The following is a 17406-nucleotide window of genomic DNA, read 5'->3' on the forward strand; positions in this document are numbered from 1 at the left end:
AGCCACACAACATTAGCCACGTGTCATAACCACAATCACTTACCGGATCTTCTCTCCCTCGTATTTGAAGCCACACAACATGAACATTAGGGTGAGAAGAGATCGAGAGAAGAATAGTTTGATCATCTTGTGAGAAAAATAATGGCTGCTTCAGTGATGCTATCTTCGGTGACATTGAAACCAGCTGGTTTCACGGTGGAGAAGACGGCGGCTAGAGGATTACCGTCGCTCACAAGAGCTCGTCCCTCCTTCAAAATTGTCGCCAGTGGCGTCAAGAAGATCAAGACCGACAAGCCCTTCGGTTCGTTTATATTATTATTACACAGACTTTTACAACATATACACGTTACCGTTCATGTATAGCTTATTTCCGTTAATCGATGTGTGTGTAGGAATTAACGGCAGCATGGACTTGAGGGACGGCGTCGACGCCTCCGGCAGAAAGGGCAAGGTTTGTAGTAACTGAAAACGGTGTTGTTTAATATCCTTTTTAATAATAATTTGGTGGGTTCTCTAAACAATGACGTATAATCGCAGGGATACGGTGTTTACAAGTACGTCGACAAGTATGGAGCTAACGTCGATGGATACAGGTGAATTAGAATTATCATCCTCCATAACATTTTTTGTAGATAAGAAAGAACCATGGATTACGTAGTAGATGATTGATTTTTAATGTTTGGGTTGCAGTCCTATTTACAACGAGAACGAGTGGTCAGCGAGTGGTGACGTGTACAAGGGAGGAGTCACCGGATTGGCAATTTGGGCGGTAACTCTCGCCGGAATTCTTGCCGGAGGTGCTCTTCTTGTGTACAACACAAGTGCTTTGGCTCAGTAAATCTTAAAGTTGTTAGCGCATGTGTAATCATGTTTCTATAAATGTTTCTGTGTTGTTCTCTTTCTCTCTAATGTTGTAAAACTCAGACATACTTTGAATTTATAAGACTTCTAGTGTTTGTATATATATTCATCTTCCTATCCTTTATGATTTCCATGCACAAGAATGGTTTCGGATTTAAGACTGAACCATATGAGTGTTTTTTTTTAATTGATGAAACTTGAAACAAGAGGTGAACATGATGAGAGAAAATCAAGTGTTGTACATCCATAGATCCGAAAGTCTCAAGCTTAAGTGTTATGTCATTGGAAATCGTCAAGCGAGTCTTCTTCTTCTTCTTCGCGATGTGAAGCCGAGGAAGAGCTGCTGCTCATCAAAGGAGTTGATCGATGAACTTCTCCATCTAACATCAACAATCTCACTTTCTGCAACACCATTGCCAACGTAAGGAGGACGAATTGATGCAAAAAAAATTACGTTCTTGTTAAAAGGATGGATTTTTGCAATCTTCAGAGATGGGTTAAGATTAAGAATAGAGGAAGCAAACCTTCTCAATTTCGTCTTGAAGAGCAGGGTTTTCCCTTAAGTGCTGCAGTGCTTTCTCTCTTCCTTGCCCGAGCCTGAAAACAGAGACCCAAAACACAACCATATCTCATACTCTGTACCCACTTCTATAACATAATCAAAAGTCTTCAGGAATTATGAGTTTTCAATGTAGAATCCAAACCTTTGGTCTTCGTAGCTGTACCAGGAACCTTTCTTGACCACAACTTCCATAATTTCAGCACAATCAAGAACGCATCCCTACAAATTTAGGTTTTTAGTTAAAATGTAAGGAAAAACGTTTATGCATTGTTAGAGATTGTTCAGCCACGGATGCGTACCAGTTTACTGACTCCTTCCCCAAACATAATCTCAAACTCTGCTTGCTTATACGGTCTTGAAACCTGCAAATAGAAAAGGGATAGACAAAATCACTTTTATATCTAAAATAATGTGACATGGTATAAGAACATGTTTTGCCTTGATACTAACCTTGCTCTTCTGCACTCTTACACGAGCCCGAAGACCAATATCTTCATCCCCTTTGCTCTTTAAATAAGTAAGGAGTTGAGAAATGAGTTCAGCTTTCAAAGAACAAAACCACACATAAATAAGTACAAAACTAATAGAACTTTTCTCCTTACAGATTTGATCTTCCCAGCAGAACGAATTTCTAGACGGACCGACGCGAAGAACTTTAACGCAATTCCTCCGCTAGTCACCTCTGGATTCCCATAGTACACACCAATCTTAATAGCATAAGAGAAAACACTGTCAGTTCAAGGACACAACATGCTTACATACAAAATTAAACTCTTCAAAATGGAATACATCAAAGGTGAGTGTTTAGTCATAATTTTTACCTTGTATCTTATTTGGTTTAGGAAAATAAGAGTACACCCAGCTTTAGAGGCGTTTCCTGACATTTTACGAAGAGCTTGACTCATAAGACGAGCTTGCAAACCCATTTGCTGCATTCCAATCTCACCCTACGCACGAAACGGGAGAGGAAACAAATTAACCTCAGGTGATTCATACAATAAAGAAAGTAGATGTGCAAAAGAGAAAGTATCATACTTCAATCTCAGCTCGTGGAGTAAGTGCTGAAACAGAATCAACACATATAAGGTCAACCGCACCTGAGCGACACATACGGTCTGCAGCTGTGGTGAGTAATAATAACAACATATTAGTTTCACAGGCACACACTTTACATGACAATTACTATCATAAGACGAGATTTAAGAATGTTGGATTACTTTCTAAAGCCATCTCGCCATTATCTGGCTGGCACACTATCAAATTTTCTACATCAACACCTAATGCTTTAGAATACGCTGGATCAAAGGCATGCTCTGCATCAACAAGCATTGCATTGCCTCCAAGCTTCTGCACAGTCAGTAAACTATATTTCAGGAACATACCGTGATGATGTAAAGATTCGGATCATCTAATCTTAGTAGTTGACAAGAAAGATACCTGCACTTCAGCAATAGCATGGAGTGCTAGCGTGGTCTTGCCACTACTTTCTGGTCCATATATCTGCAATATCAAAGTTCAAATCGGTGAGACCACAGTTGCCAATTTTATATGATCAAAAATTCTGGAGTTTGTTTTAAAGCAAGTTCATACTTCGACTACCCGACCCTTTGGTAGGCCTCCACCTAAAGCAAGATCAAGAGTCAAAATACCACTCGAAAAGGTCTCCCTGCAATACAAACATACACAATTATTTTTACAAAAAAATAAATATCACATGGTGGAATCAAGATGTGTAGTGCCATGGTATTGGACTTGTTCCACTACAAACGCTCTTGAAGAGTGGAACGAATAAAGAACAACTATCTACAGAGAAAATAATCATGAAGAAACTTGTTCCACTACAAACGCCCTTGAAGAGTGGAACGAATAAAGAACAACTATCTACAAAGAGAATAATCATGAAGAAGAGATTCTCACACTAATGCTCCACCAGCACTCCCCAATCTTGTTACACTTCCTTTACCAAATGAACTGTTAATGTCATTCATAGCTGCCTCTAAAGCCTTTTGCTGCAAACAAACCAAGAAAACAAAAGTTAGTGAGACAAAGAACTCACCTCCAAGCTTAATGAGAGAAATGAAAATCCTTTTCTTTATGAGAGAAAGAATTCAGACAAGACAAGACTCAGAACAAAGTAACCGGTGACCAAAAGAAGCGCAAGAAACAGCTCAATGAGAGATGAAACTTGTCAAAATTCGTTCTTTGATACATAGACTACTACCATATAGTGCTCCAGCTAATAATGTACACTGGTCAAACAAGACAAGCCATACTCGAAATGAAGACACAAATATGATTAGACGCAGATGGATATAACCATCTGTGAGTGACCCGTAACTAAAGCTCAGAAATTTGAGACATAATTTTCGAGCCAATGTAGTAAAATGTGAGTAGCCTTGCAATACGTTCAGAATTTCAGCTTAAAACGATTCCAAGTCTAATTCCAATGAATTGAGACCTAAAAAATGAGCTATGAGAGACACAGGTACAGTGAATGAAAGAGAGAGGGATTAAGAAGAACTTACGCGGTCGAGGAAGCGGGAATCAGCGTCGGGAGAGAGAGCGCCGTTGATTCTGTCATCGAATTCAGAACTGATTTTGTGGGAGAGTTTCTTCGCGGCGTAGACGGTAACCGGAGAATAGAGGCGGCGGGAGTAGCAAGAAGAAAACCGGAGCGACGGCGAAAAAGAAGAACATGGAGTGAAAGGGAAGAGAGGAGAAAGAGGAGTGAAGCTTGGATTCAGCTTCAGAGACAAGACTAGCTGTGAATCCATTTTTCTGGGTTTAAGCAGAAAGTCGAAAAGACCAACAACAACAACAAGAACCTCATATAATTTTCGATATTTAAAATAATTATTATATTTGGTTAATATTATCAGCTAACTAAAATATTCCATCCATAACAAAAAATATGCAATGAATATGAGATTAAAAACACACAAAATCAGCTTAGGTTTTTGACTTTTGCTAAGCTTTTGAAGAAAACTAAAAAAAGTCTTGTTCTTGGTGAAGCAAGGACCAAAGCTCAAAGACTTTTGATCATCTCCTGCAATTGCTTGAATCATATTCCATGACAATGCAACCCCAAAAGTCCTCCATCTTCTCCGAAACTACTCCATCATTCTTCTTCACTCTGAAAACCACATGCCAATGAAGTTATTCAAACTATATTCCAGCATAATTTTGAAACTTACTCTTAAACAACAAGCTTTGCTACTATACTATGAGCCTAATAGATTTTGATGCTTATTAAGATTTTCACAATCCTGCAGTTATAAACTTATTAATAACGTTGTTGGGATCATTTGTACATGCAACAACAATGAATCATTTAGCTATTCACCATCATCATTTCATGACTAGTTCCTTTGGATCGGCACAACTTCATTGTACTCTCAACTCATCCTTATTTTTTTTGTAAAAGTTGGATGATAATGCAAATCAATAGAGCATTGAAATTGGCTACATCAAAAGAGGAACGAATGAAAGATACATGAATCGGAAACTGAGAAAGTGATGAGACAAACTATGTACCTTTCATGTTATTCCCTTTAAGTATCATGTGCTTGATACAACAAGGAAAAACAACTGGTGATGTGTGCATGTGCAATGGATTATATCTGCAAACAAAAGGACATTGATTCAATTCAGATTTAGCCTACAGTCCATCCTAAAATGGATACAACACCAGATAAAGAGAGACAAACACACACGCACTGCACCACTTGATTATACATACAGAGATAGCAATCCCTAACTCGAAAGGACATTAAAGACAGTGTAGAAGATTGTCTTTTGAAATCAGATTGATCTCAAAACCATAGAAATGAATGCTGTTATCTTAATGAAAACTTTTGAGATTACGAGTTGTCTAATTTCTCCGATCAAAACACATAAATTCTCAGCGAATAGTCACTTTTCCCGCTTATCATCCCGTGGCCGCTTATCCATACTCTTGATCAACACAGCTTATCGCTAGCTGTTCGATGACCTTATTTATTGATAATCAAAATAACCCCTTATATCACGTGACCTATATATTAATCATTAATGATTACCAACCTCCAACTTTTTTCCTTCTGTATTAGTATGATTCATGAACAAATATTTTTAAAGGTTTTGTCTCCCAAATTTATAAGGTAAACTTTTTGGAATATTCCAGAGTTAGATAATAATAGTTTCCATTAAAGAAAGACAATTAAGTTAATTAAAAAGTTACTAATCTGTGAATTAGCCGTTGATCCGAGAGGCTCCGCCATTGGCTCCAACAGAACAAATACCGTGAATGCCCCCACTAGTGCGGTGAGAAGCACGCGCCACCTGGGTCGTTTATAATAACTGTGGATGGCATTCGTGGCCCCTACTCTCCAAAACAAACTCACAACGCTCCAAACAAACCATTGTCACTCATCCATAAACCTCTCTCTTTCTTCTCTCTCTCTCTCGTTTGGATCTGGCCGTTGATTTTCTCCCGACGGCGATAAGTTTGTTGCATGAACGCCGGTGATGGCTTCTGTTTGCGTCAACAATGTTACTGTTTCTCAGGATTTTCCTACTTACGGATGTTTCAATCCACGAGCTTCTTTCAGCCGTGACGACGGTGGTCGGAGTTCTGGATCCGTCGCATCGGAGATTCCGAAGGAGGAAACAGCAGTCGGAGCTGGTGATTTCGAGTTTAGGTTAGAGGAGGATCCAGTCGGAATGCTCCCAGCCGATGAGCTTTTCTCCGACGGTAAACTCGTGACGAAGCAGCAACAACAACAGACGACGGAGATCGGCGGGAAATGCAGGAGGATGGAAGTCGTGGAGATTGAGATCTCCGGGGGTGGCGATAATTGCTCGTTTTCTCCAAAGGCGCCACGGTGTTCAAGTAGATGGAGGGACTTGTTAGGACTCAAACGATTCTCTCAGAATAGCAGCAAATCCGCGTCGACTGCGACGACGACGACGACGAATCCGAGATCGTCAACTTCGTCGTTGAAACAGTTCTTGCATCGGAGCTCCAGGTCCTCGTCGTCCTCTTCAGATGCTTCGTTACTCATGAGTCTTCCTCTCCTCAAAGATTCCGATTCCGAATCTGTCTCTATATCCTCTTCTCGTATGTCTCTCTCCTCTTCCTCCTCTGGCCATGACCACGAAGATCTTCCAAGACTCTCTCTCGATGCAGAGAGACCTAACCAAAACCACATCATTAACCTCAACCACAATCTCACTGCGAATCCATTTGCTCCGGCTCGTAGCCTAAACCCAAATCCACCGAGAATGAGGTTAGTGAACCATTCAACATCAGGAACCGGAGGAGGAAGAGTTGGACGCAGTCCGATGCGACGTTCCGGTGGAGAAACATCAGCCATAATGAACAGAGGAGTCTCTGTAGACAGTCCAAGACTAAACTCTTCAGGTAAAATCGTGTTCCAGAATCTAGAACGAAGCTCAAGCAGTCCGAGTAGCTTCAATGGTGGAACAAGCGGGTATAGACACAGAGGAATGGAGAGATCGTATAGCTCAAACGTTAGGGTTACTCCAGTTTTGAACGTTCCCGTTTGCTCAATCAGAGGTGGTTCAGTAGTCTTTGGTCAGTTTTTCTCTTCCTCGTCATCTTCATCTTCGTCGCAGAACAATAGAACAGGGAACAACAACAATAATAGAGCGTCGTGTCACATCAGTAGAGGCCGTAACTCCACGGATCGAATCTAACCCGACTATTATAAATGAAGGAACCATCAATGGTAACAACAACACTGTATTGATTCAACAGTAGCTAGCTAGTACTCTAGTAGTAATCATTCTGTTTTTTGGTTTGTTTACAACAAATCTTATTTTTAACAGAGCTTTTTTTTTATAAGGTATTAGAATTGTCCTGGGTGTGTAAATAAAGAATCTGCCATTGGTGAAGTGTAATTCTAGGGTTCATTGACATAGATAGAGACACAAAATTGGAAATGGAGACTCCTAAATTGTGTGTTTTTGCTTGTGCTTGGGTTGAGAGAGACACATAGAGAGAGTGAGGTAGACGCGCTAAAGGGATGCGCGTGGGTCAGAACATAGGAAACAGATTCTTTTGCTCTCTATCATATGCTCTTCTTCTGCGTGTATTTGCGCTCTCCCCACGTTGAAGCTTATCTAAGCTGTCTCTTTCATGTGATTTTATTTTTAATGTATCTTTTTATTATATAGTTTATTTTGTCGTTTTCTGTGTTTCGGAAATGATGCAGTCTTCAGAGACTTTACCACACTTTTCTCTTTCTTTCTTTATTTTGAGTTTTTTTTTTTTCTTTTTTTTTGCGGTTTATTTATTCGTTGGTTGTTGTTTTGTTAATCAAGGAAGGTTCGTTTAACCATTAATGTTGGAGCTATTGGTGGTCTTCGGTTTGAATCATCACATGTTTAAGTGTCAGGATTTCACGACCTTATTATCATAATGGTACGTGAAAGGTACCAAACTGTTCAAAGACTACTATTAAGTCGTATTAAAAAATGATAGATTGGACCAGCAATAGAGATTGTACAAGTACAAGACCCCCTAAGCTTCTTTCACCTGTCTCTATCCCTCCTGTTGTACTTCTCTCTTTGGTCCCCTTTCTCCTCCACTCACTTACTTAAAATACCCTAACAGCATTTGTGGTACAGGCTTTCTAATCAAATTCCATTTTGAGAAAAAAAAAAGTGTATATAGTCTTGAAAGTAACATCTATGATACTTACTAGTCATTACTTTGCAGCTCATGATTTGTAAAAGCAGCGAATAAAAGAGCAAAAGTAAGCTAGTTTTGTGGGTTTAAGACATACTTTAGAAGAGTTCCCGAAATGGGGCTTAGGTTTTTGTGTTTGTATGGATGTACCCACTAAACGGACCAATTAGATATTTGGTCAGAGGCTCGGTCTTCCATAGTTTTAATTTACCTCTTTTCTTCTGCATCATCATTAACTATTAACACCCTTACAAGTCACACCCATCATCATCGTTCACATAAATAGAAAGTTTAATCATAATAATGAAAAAAACATGGTTCTTTATAGAAGGAAGATAGTAATTATCGATCAACTAAAGAAAGTTGTGGCCCATGTAGTCTCCTCCTTATGAAAAGCTTGTAGTCTACAGAGAGAGCACTAGGACATCTAAAAACTAAAAGCCTACGAGATCCAATTATATAGGCATTCAATCACGTGACCCAGCGCAGAAGACACGTGACTCTGTTATATACGGGCATCCTCCTATCGATTTTGTCGTAGACCCACGTGACAAGATTTTATGATTATTAGATATTAATTTTTGTAAAGCCTATTACCAACAAGGCAACAATGCAACCAAAACGAAATAAAATAAAATAAAACGACCCGACATATTCACTTGAAAATTCTGTTCTACATGATTGATTGATGGACCATGTGGTTCATCGAATTAGAGCTTGCAACGATACAAAATAACAATTACTTATCTATTATAATAAAACAATCTAAATAAAAAAATGAAACTTGGGTATTCTAAACTAGAAACGAACTGATCCAATAAAAGCCCACTTAAAAGCCCAATAACACAACAATATGAGAAAACACTTGCGCTTGTACAAAAACACTCACCTCTTTGGGTTTGCTCCCAAATCCGAAGATGAGAGTGACAGAGTAACAGAGAGTGAGTAAGTGTTTCGTCATCATGTAGTTTCCGAGGATGCTTTCTCTGTGTTACAGTGAAAACAAAGTGAGATAATAATGCACTATATATAGATGACGAAGTAGTGAGTTCACAAATTCCCAAAACTAATAAAATTTTGGATTTGGTTTTGATAAAAGCATTTATAACCTTGCGTGGTGTTGGCAGAGAGCATGTGATCGATGTTATCGATACGTCGTTGGACAGATTTAAGAACAAGATTCAGAGATGAAACTCTTTGTTTGACGCTGGAAATTCTCGATGCGTGTTGTACAATGAATGGCAATGGAGCGTTTTCCAGTAATTGATCTAGCTCTGTGTTTCCATCACATTCAAATTTTGTTGTGTGAAAAAACAAAACACTATCCAATCTAAAAATTTCACAAGAATCAATTCTTAAGCAATTTTGTTAGACCAATGGCAATATAATGGTTAAGAAACTTAATCGGATCAATTGGATTGATTTGTGCGTAATCTAATTAACAAATACGGAGACGAAGCTTGTGAATCGATTGATTTCACCAATTAAGTTAAATACGAATCTCGGGAAGAGGTTAAATTGTACCTTGGACAAGGCGATCGAGAGAACCGGAGAGTTCATCTTGGCTATTGAGCGTGTCAAGAGCTTTAGAGTCAAAGTCTTTAATGACGGACTCGAGCATCGCTGATAAGCCTCGAGCCATTGCTTCTCCGCCGCCGCCGCATTGACCATCTTCTGCGGTGGTGGATTGACATGAGCTAGTAGTTGCATCAGCAGAATCGCGGTGGTCCGAGTCTGATAGCTGCTCCATTTCCCGGCGAGGCTCTCCTAAAGTTTGTTGGTTTTTTAAGGTTTTCTTCAAGAGGAAAAAGAGCCTTGTGTGGATAATGACGCAAATAGCCCTGAGAAGTTAATGTATTTCCGATTCAGATATTTTAGGGCTTTTCTACAAATGTGTGTGTGTGTATATATGTTTAACGACGCCTTCATTTCTCCGATTCGATTCAGAGCGACAAGATGAGAGCCAAGGTCAGTTTTTTATCTACAACTTTAGCTATGCTTCTGTAGGTTTTATCAAAAATGTTGTGTGTTGATCTTTAAGTATATTGGGAATTTTGTGAATTGCTGTTTATAGAATCAGTCGAGTGAGATTGAAACCTTGGTTTAGTGTAGCACGACCTGTAGGATATTGAAATTTATTGATTAGGATTGTGATTTCTACTCATGGTTTTGCTCTTGCCGAAAGAGAATGTTGGGATTTTCATCAAAAGTTCGGTTATTGTTAAATTTGGGATTTGATATAAGAGCTCTGTTTTCTGGAAGATTTGGTATGAAATGAGATACTCTGGTTTGTAACAGTTGAGTTTTATATCTCACAATGTTGGTCTCTCCTAATATTGATCATATCATTTTATGTGTGATTTGTACTTGATGGAAGAGAATGTTGGGATTTTAATCAAGTTTTGGGTTATTGTTGAATTTACGATTTCAATTTCACTATCTTGATCTCTCCTACTATGTAAATTTTATGGTTGATCATTGCCTCTTTTTTTTTTTTTTTTGGGTGAGTAGAAGCCAATTCTGATCCATACAATATGATCCTAGTTTGGGTTTAGTGAATGGTTTTTGTTTTTCTTTTGCAGTGGAAGAAGAAGCGTATGAGGAGGCTTAAGAGGAAGAGACGAAAGATGAGACAGCGTTCTAAGTAAATTTGCCTTTGAAGACAATGCGACTCTGTTTCTTGCTTCTCTCCCTTTCTCTCTTGCAAACATTGTTCTTACTATAAGCTTCCTTTTATGTTTCAGACTTGTTTAAGATTTTAATCAAAAAGAAAGTTTCAGACTTTACTTCATCGTCTACACCTATTCGCTGCTAGAATTTACACATTGTCTCCATTTGTTTCAATCGGATCTTTAAGATGTTAGGCACAATGTGTGTGTGTTACTTGATTCTTATTGATCTCTGATCTGTTGTTCTAAACCTGAAGATTACATGAATCATCGTCTCCATAAAAATGATACAAACAGTGAAAAAATACTGTATACTAAAAGTTTTATAGAAAAGAAAAAAGCCTCATGGTGTTCGTTATCTTCGCCTCCTACCCATCAATCTAAATTGAACTGCATTACAATCCTATCTACTGCGTTCTGTCCTATAACCTTACGCAATCGTAGCTCATCAAGAACTTCTTTAGCCAGCTCCAATTCATCCTCATGAGCTATCCCTTCAACGAGTATCGCATATGTTGTCTCATTCGGCATTCTCTTCTTCTCAACCATCATCTCAAACACCTCCATTGCCAAATCTGTCCTCCTTATCTTGCACAACCCTAGGATCATGGCGTTAAAGTTATCCACTGTAGGTTTACAATTCTCACTCTCTTCCATTATCGACAAAACCTCCATGGCTCCTGTAAACATCCCTTCCAGACACAGCCCTCTGATCAAAGCCGAGTAGGTGTGCGCATCGGGATCAAACCCGCACCTAGTCATCTCGTACAAGAGCTGGAACGCTGCAAAGGTGTTACCTTTCCTGCAGAGACTCGTGATTACGCTTTTGTAGAAATCATGCGTGCAGCATTTCTGCTTGTTGCTTAAGCTCTGTATTATGTAAAACGCTTCCTGCACCTTGCTGTTATGCTCGCATAACGAACCTATTGCATTGTACGTTCCTTCGTTTGGTTTACAACGCCGGTATATCATCTCGTCTAGACATTTCACAACAAGATCAACTTTTCCTTCCTTGCACAGACGGGCGATCACCGGATTATAGCTCGTGGCAGTGACTCTAAACTGATGATTTCCTTTGCTCATCTCCTTTAAAACCTGCAGTGCCTGCTCTGTTCTTCCATGAAAAGCTAACGAATTGATCAATATGTTATAGGTAACAACTGAAGGAGCTCGATCTCCACCGTCCATCTCAGCCAAGAGCGAATTCGCTTCCTCCCACCTCCCATCACAGCACAAACACCTCAACAAAATGTTATAGCTCACAACATTTGCCTTAAACCCTTTTGCAGGTAATTCCCTAAACAGCGCCATGGCATCGTCTGTTCTCCCTTCTTTACAGAAACCAGTCAACAGCACATTATAGCTAACCAAATTGGGTTCACCGCCTTTCACAATGATCTCATCTAAGAGCTTCACAGCTTCGTCGGTTCCTCGTTCTTTATAAGCTGCTTCAAGCAAGAAAGAATAAGTGAAAGCATTTGGAGCTAAGCCTTTCTGCATCAACCTCTCAACAAACTGTAAGCTTTGATTTAAGCTACCAAGCATACAAAGACCTCGAACCAAGGCATTGTAAGTAACGGTATTAGAAGGATAACCATGATCTTCCATTTTCTCAACAAGCTGCATCGCATAACCAACGTTACCTCTTTTACAAAGCTGATTAACCAAATACGTGTAAGCAGATGCATCGGGTATAATCCCGGAGCTAACCATAAGCTCAATCACACGAATGGCTTTCTTCAATCTATTGGCTTTGCAGAGATCGTACAAGAGCTGAGTAGAATGAGCTACATTGGGTTTATGCCCTCCCGTGACTAAACTTTCTAGATGAGAGAAACTATCGCTCAAATTCGGCTCGTCGCTTCTCGGGTCATCAGAAAACGACCCGGAATCCAAATCGGGTTTCCAACTGGATCCAGTAATGGTAAAGGCGGAGTCTTTAGGGGATAATGTTATCTGGGTCGAAGCTAAAACCCTAGCAACACCTTTACTGACGGAGGAGAAATGAAGGAAACCAGAAGGGATGTGGGAAACAAAACCTACGGCTTTTCTCGGCGATGATTCCGGTGACGCCATGGATAAGACTGAGTTCAGTAGAGTCGACATGGCTTAAAATCGGACAGCAATCAGAAAAAGGAAGGAGATGAAATGAAAGTTTTGGGTTTTACGAACAACCCAGAAAAGAAAAGGATCATTATGTACTTTCCCACTCTCTGATCCTAAATCAAATTCAATCTAATTATTTTTCATTCTTGTGTTCTTCTTTAGATCCGAAAGGTTTGGTTCCTTTTTTCCTCCGCCTCTGTTATCAACGCGTCCAAACATGCGCGTGTACACCACTCTTTTAGCCGAAACGTGAATGCTCGAGCTTGTGAGAGAAGATGGTACGAAGAACAAATTGAGTAATCATTACCAAAGCATAACTCAGAATGTTTATTGGTAAAACAGAGTAAGAAAAAAAAAGGAAAGAGAATTTATCAAAAACATAAACAAGGTTTCAAAAACAAATATCGAAACGACAATGAGATCAACTAAACAAAAGACAGAAATACAAATGCCTGAAACCTCTTCATAAGTTCTGCAAAACCTAAAGACTTTTTTCTCTGTACAGAGACCAAACTTCTTCTCCACTGCTTTTACCTATAAGACACAAAACCAGTATTGTCCATTTGAAGGAAGAATCCTAACTCTCTGATGCAAATAGAAATAGTTTGAATCGATTCTCTCTACCTTTCTTCCCGCGGTATCTGCGTGATCTTTATGCCTTCATATACAGACTTCACCATACAGTTTCTTTGATTTTACTGTTTCAATCTTCATCCTATCAACTTAATACTGGCTCGGTTTTCTGGCTTCCGAGCATAGATCGTTTCAAAAACTCCATCAGTATCCTCTTTTGCTGCTCATCAATGTGTGGGAAACTTGAACGTAGAAGCTCTATTGGCATTTCGCGGACAATGGCTTTTGCAGCTTCTTCAGATATCTCAGTGGCAAAATGCGGTGGCAATTGCAAACTCTGCATGATGCTATCGTATTTGCTGATGCAGTACCTCATCAACATATTAAAGAACTCATTAAAGGAAGCGCGCCATAGAGCTATCCCTGCGTTGTTGAAATTATTAGCCCGGATAAGCTCGGAAGCTCTGTCGAGTATTGATTTCAATACTGTGGAAGCTCCGTCTCCAACAGGACTGCCTAAGGGGCGGAGCGGTGCCTGCTCAGAAGAACAAGACACCGCTGCTAGACACGTGCTTACCGGTCCTAACTCCATGTTTTGAATGCACAAGTTGATAACTGTTGCAAGCTTATTTGTGGTTTTGATGATATCGGGGTCAGATGAAAGGACTCCGAACAATGACCTTAAATGACGGAAAATGGCCATGCAAACTATCCGCATTAGGTCGCTGCCAGGGAAAATTAGCTGAAGATACCTTATAAGTAGCTTTCGACCCTTTGGAAGAGAGATAACCCTTAGAAAGAGAAAATCATCAAGAGACTGGCTTTGCCCATTCTTGGCGAGGGGATCACCGAGCTGAAGTGAAACCGCAAGGCTCTGCAACAATGCTTGTCGTCTTTGTTTCAACTGGTGTCCTCCGTCCTGGAGTTGGTTAAACTCCAAGAAACGATCTATATCATCAACTTCAAGGAGGAGACAAAGACCATCCTCAATGTACACTCTAGCTGCAAGCATCGGCTCTTGATCAAGGGGCTTATCCGTAGGTTTATGCTCTGCATTACCAAATTTAGCTGAATTTGGAGGGTCCACTTCAAGCAGAGGACGAGGCCTGCGGATTGAAGAGAAAGGAACCCTACCAAGAGCCTCAACCTGAAGAAAAGCATGGGGCTCGTTGTTCGACCGTGCACGCTGTTGAAGGTCCCTCAAATGATTTGGACAGAAATGATGCTTCAGTTTTGCACCTGCAGATTTCTTAGCAAGACAGGCTTGGTGATAGTAATCATCAACATAAGGATCATTGCTGTGTGTAGCAACAAGCTGCATTCTCAGTATATTCTCTATCTCACCAGCTGACATATATTTAGACCGGAATGGATATCTTCTCTGAACGCCAGCATCAAAGCCTTGTTGGGGAAAACGCACATTCTGTCTGTTCCCATGACCTGATCCTGGTCTTACTTCCCTCAGATCACCAAACCCAAGCATTCCATCATAATTTCCAGAGGATGATGATCGAGAAAGATGGGAATTAAATAACTGAGGCTGCATTCCTGGCATATGCCCGAGAGGAGGCTGCATCGGATGTGGTAACCTATTCTGAGAGCCCTGCATCTGTGGAGGCATCAAACCGTTTTGATGAGGAGGCTGTTGTAGCATCGCATTATTCATGATCCCGGAACTATCCCCAGGATGCATATTTTGACGATTCATCCATTGAGCTGGAGGGAGATTATTCAGAGGAAGAGCAGGACGAAACTGAGGCCTGTTTCCAGTATGCTGCGGTGATCCATGATGCATGCTAGGCAACTGAGGCTGCAAATTTGGAAAAGGAGAAAAGTTTGGCGATCCCATTTGAGGCCCACCAGATTGATATGGTATATTAGGGTGTCCTAAACGCTGATCTGGTGATATGCTGCCTGGAGGAGGGTATGAAACAAAAGATGACTTCGGGACAAGAATTGGTTCGCTGGAAAACTGTTGTTGATTATGGTCTTGATGCAGTTGACGTTGTGGTTCTGGATACAATTTTGTTCTGTCAGGGATTCTCTGCTCAACACGGTCCAGAGATGAAAATGGCTGTGCTGACCACACCTTGTCATCTTTAATGGCATCAGAGTCCAGTATTTGCCGGCCGTACCAATTTGGTAACTCTTCCCCATGGGTCCACTCAGCAGCTAAAGAATCTGAGAGAAACCATTGAAATGTTAAACCACAAACTAAAGCTTTGCTTGCAAGATAGATGAAAAACCATGGGAATGTATAAGAAACCAGGGCAGATCGTTGAAACATATGGATAAGGAGAATGGAGTTAAAACAGCTCACTCTAAATCATAACGTTAAAAGTAAACTGACAGACACAGATTTGACATACATAAATACACAGAAGTAAGTAAAGCTATGATGCGAAGTTTTACAGACAGTACATGAAATATTAAATCAATGCAATACACAGAAATAAATTGATCAAGTATTCTTTCACAAGGATTTGATGACAACATTAGGGCAAATAGGAACTCACTCTGACTTGATCGCCTATCAGTGATTGGCCCCGTATTACTATACACATCAGGTTCCCTATTCAACTGTAAAAGCAAAGATAAAAATCCTCAGTCACAAGCTTCTTCAAAGCAATCTTACCATTTTGAAAATATAATGAGAAAGAAAACAGAAGTATAGGATGCAAGTGTGATCACTTCTAACGCGTATTAAAGCTAGCTAACCTTTGAAAAAGTACTAGCAAGATCATCAACGTCAGACAGAAGTCTAGAATCTCCAACCTGCAAATATTGGGGAGGGATTGTCAGTCACTCCAGTATATGAACCTAAGATATAAAACCGAAGAAAAAGCTTCATCCCTTCCAAAAATAAAGCTGATCTGGTTCCCTACAAAGATGGTAGCTAAGAGAAATAAGGTGAGAATAACCTCTTCCTTATCAAATGAAAAGTCTTCTGCTATTCCAGTGAAAGACAAAATCTCATCTTCTTCTTCCAATCCACCCAGCTCAACCTCCTCGACAACATCGTTCCCAAAAAAGGCATATTGAGATGCATCAAACATTGTGTTACCTGCACAAAAGAAACCTTCAGTTAGACAAGCCCAAACAAGAGATGAAACTATAAGACTCTGATGCAAGTTTGATCTAAACCTGAAACATTCTTCCGGAAATTGCTCAATCGGAGAGAATCTCAACAGGCATAATATGGTTTCTCATTTCACGATTTAAATTAGCAACTAAGTCTTCCCTAATCTTCTTCGTGGGAGTACAAGACAATGAAAGTAAATAAAATCTAACGAAGACCAAGGTCTAACGAATCAACTAAGAGGCAATTCAAGTTTTATATACTCCTAAACAGTTGAAGAACAAGAACCAACTAGATCCAGATTCAATCTAACAGAGAACAAGACGCCGAATTCAAAAGAGCAGAAACAAAACAAATCCGAGAAAAAAGAAGAACAAACCTGTAGAATTATCTCCAAATTTCTTAAGATCCTGAGTTACGGGAGCTTGATTTAAACTACTCCCGATTCCAAAAGCGTCCATAACCGCTACCGTCTCCAAATCCGAATTAGTCTACAAACCCTAATTGACTGCTTTGAAAACTGGAAAAATCGAGGAGAATCAGATTGTAGAAGGAGACAATTCTCGGAGAAAATTGGATCCCTAAGCGGATACGCTACCTTAATATGAAAATCCGAAGTCCCAAAACGGTTTGATGAAAGGATTGAGAATCGAATCGAATCAGAGTAACGAGCTTCCTACTGAGAAACAATACATATCGCCCTTTCGTGACGAAAGCAGAGAAACAGAGAAGGAGAAGAAGAAGATGAAAAAGCAACAGCGAACCCTAGAGAGAAGATATAGCGACGAGGCCTTATTTTTTTAATTTTTATGATTGATGATGCAGAGATCATTGCTTTTCCAAATTATCTAAAAACTATTATTAA

At 39.8% G+C, this 17406-nt stretch overlaps 6 protein-coding genes and 3 non-coding genes across 14 annotated transcripts; 4 read left to right on the forward strand and 5 right to left on the reverse strand.

Annotated features, from left to right (window-relative positions):
* The first annotated feature begins 8 nt into the window (after positions 1-8).
* On the forward strand, positions 9-1066 carry PSBR (photosystem II subunit R). Its single transcript, NM_106555.4, has 4 exons — positions 9-301; positions 393-451; positions 538-593; positions 691-1066. The coding sequence occupies exons 1-4, from the start codon at positions 142-144 to the stop codon at positions 836-838; spliced, it is 423 nt and encodes a 140-aa protein (NP_178025.1). The 5' UTR covers positions 9-141; the 3' UTR covers positions 839-1066.
* RECA1 (recA DNA recombination family protein) lies at positions 1016-4236 on the reverse strand. Of its 2 annotated transcripts, NM_106556.2 has the most exons (13): positions 3949-4236; positions 3341-3432; positions 3014-3089; positions 2861-2923; positions 2641-2770; positions 2459-2544; positions 2245-2370; positions 2026-2130; positions 1874-1930; positions 1723-1785; positions 1566-1642; positions 1386-1458; positions 1018-1263 (listed from the first exon to the last, which is right to left on the reverse strand). In NM_106556.2, the coding sequence occupies exons 1-13, from the start codon at positions 4195-4197 to the stop codon at positions 1141-1143; spliced, it is 1320 nt and encodes a 439-aa protein (NP_565198.1). In that variant the 5' UTR covers positions 4198-4236; the 3' UTR covers positions 1018-1140. The 2 variants fall into 2 exon arrangements, with proteins under 2 accessions (NP_001077844.1, NP_565198.1); NM_001084375.1 differs by lacking the exon at positions 1566-1642 and having other exon boundaries at positions 1016-1263; positions 1386-1447; positions 1765-1785.
* On the forward strand, positions 3949-4129 carry AT1G09843. The gene has a single exon (NR_139703.1).
* AT1G09975 lies at positions 4184-5361 on the reverse strand. The gene is made up of 3 exons (NR_143552.1): positions 5135-5361; positions 4958-5043; positions 4184-4556 (listed from the first exon to the last, which is right to left on the reverse strand). It is a non-coding gene; the product is annotated as an uncharacterized misc_RNA (transcript).
* Positions 5362-5784: 423 nt separating this feature from the next.
* Positions 5785-7823, forward strand: AT1G79060 (TPRXL). Its single transcript, NM_106557.4, has one exon. The coding sequence runs from the start codon at positions 5930-5932 to the stop codon at positions 7118-7120; it is 1191 nt and encodes a 396-aa protein (NP_178027.1). The 5' UTR covers positions 5785-5929; the 3' UTR covers positions 7121-7823.
* A 504-nt stretch (positions 7824-8327) lies between these two features.
* On the reverse strand, positions 8328-9872 carry AT1G79070 (SNARE-associated protein-like protein). Of its 2 annotated transcripts, NM_001334868.1 has the most exons (4): positions 9639-9872; positions 9224-9388; positions 9004-9100; positions 8328-8637 (listed from the first exon to the last, which is right to left on the reverse strand). In NM_001334868.1, the coding sequence occupies exons 1-3, from the start codon at positions 9862-9864 to the stop codon at positions 9075-9077; spliced, it is 417 nt and encodes a 138-aa protein (NP_001320379.1). In that variant the 5' UTR covers positions 9865-9872; the 3' UTR covers positions 8328-8637; positions 9004-9074. The 2 variants fall into 2 exon arrangements, with proteins under 2 accessions (NP_001320379.1, NP_178028.2); NM_106558.4 differs by having other exon boundaries at positions 8328-9100.
* A 123-nt stretch (positions 9873-9995) lies between these two features.
* On the forward strand, positions 9996-10899 carry AT1G79075. Of its 2 annotated transcripts, NR_143601.1 has the most exons (2): positions 9996-10082; positions 10697-10899. It is a non-coding gene; the product is annotated as an other RNA (non-coding RNA). The 2 variants fall into 2 exon arrangements; NR_143602.1 differs by having other exon boundaries at positions 10070-10873.
* Positions 10900-11028: 129 nt separating this feature from the next.
* On the reverse strand, positions 11029-13142 carry AT1G79080 (Pentatricopeptide repeat (PPR) superfamily protein). Its single transcript, NM_106559.3, has one exon — positions 11029-13001. The coding sequence runs from the start codon at positions 12887-12889 to the stop codon at positions 11159-11161; it is 1731 nt and encodes a 576-aa protein (NP_178029.2). The 5' UTR covers positions 12890-13001; the 3' UTR covers positions 11029-11158.
* A 15-nt stretch (positions 13143-13157) lies between these two features.
* On the reverse strand, positions 13158-17387 carry AT1G79090 (topoisomerase II-associated protein). 3 transcript variants are annotated; one of them, NM_106560.4, is made up of 7 exons: positions 17140-17387; positions 16921-17061; positions 16384-16526; positions 16181-16237; positions 15979-16042; positions 13514-15643; positions 13170-13423 (listed from the first exon to the last, which is right to left on the reverse strand). In NM_106560.4, the coding sequence occupies exons 2-6, from the start codon at positions 17000-17002 to the stop codon at positions 13608-13610; spliced, it is 2382 nt and encodes a 793-aa protein (NP_565199.1). In that variant the 5' UTR covers positions 17003-17061; positions 17140-17387; the 3' UTR covers positions 13170-13423; positions 13514-13607. The 3 variants fall into 3 exon arrangements, with proteins under 3 accessions (NP_849904.1, NP_565199.1, NP_001320315.1); NM_001334869.1 differs by having other exon boundaries at positions 13170-15643; NM_179573.4 differs by having other exon boundaries at positions 13158-15643; positions 16921-17350.
* Between the last annotated feature and the right edge of the window lie 19 nt (positions 17388-17406).

Source organism: Arabidopsis thaliana (assembly GCF_000001735.4).
Source record: "Arabidopsis thaliana chromosome 1 sequence".
Classification (NCBI taxonomy): Eukaryota; Viridiplantae; Streptophyta; class Magnoliopsida; order Brassicales; family Brassicaceae; genus Arabidopsis; species Arabidopsis thaliana.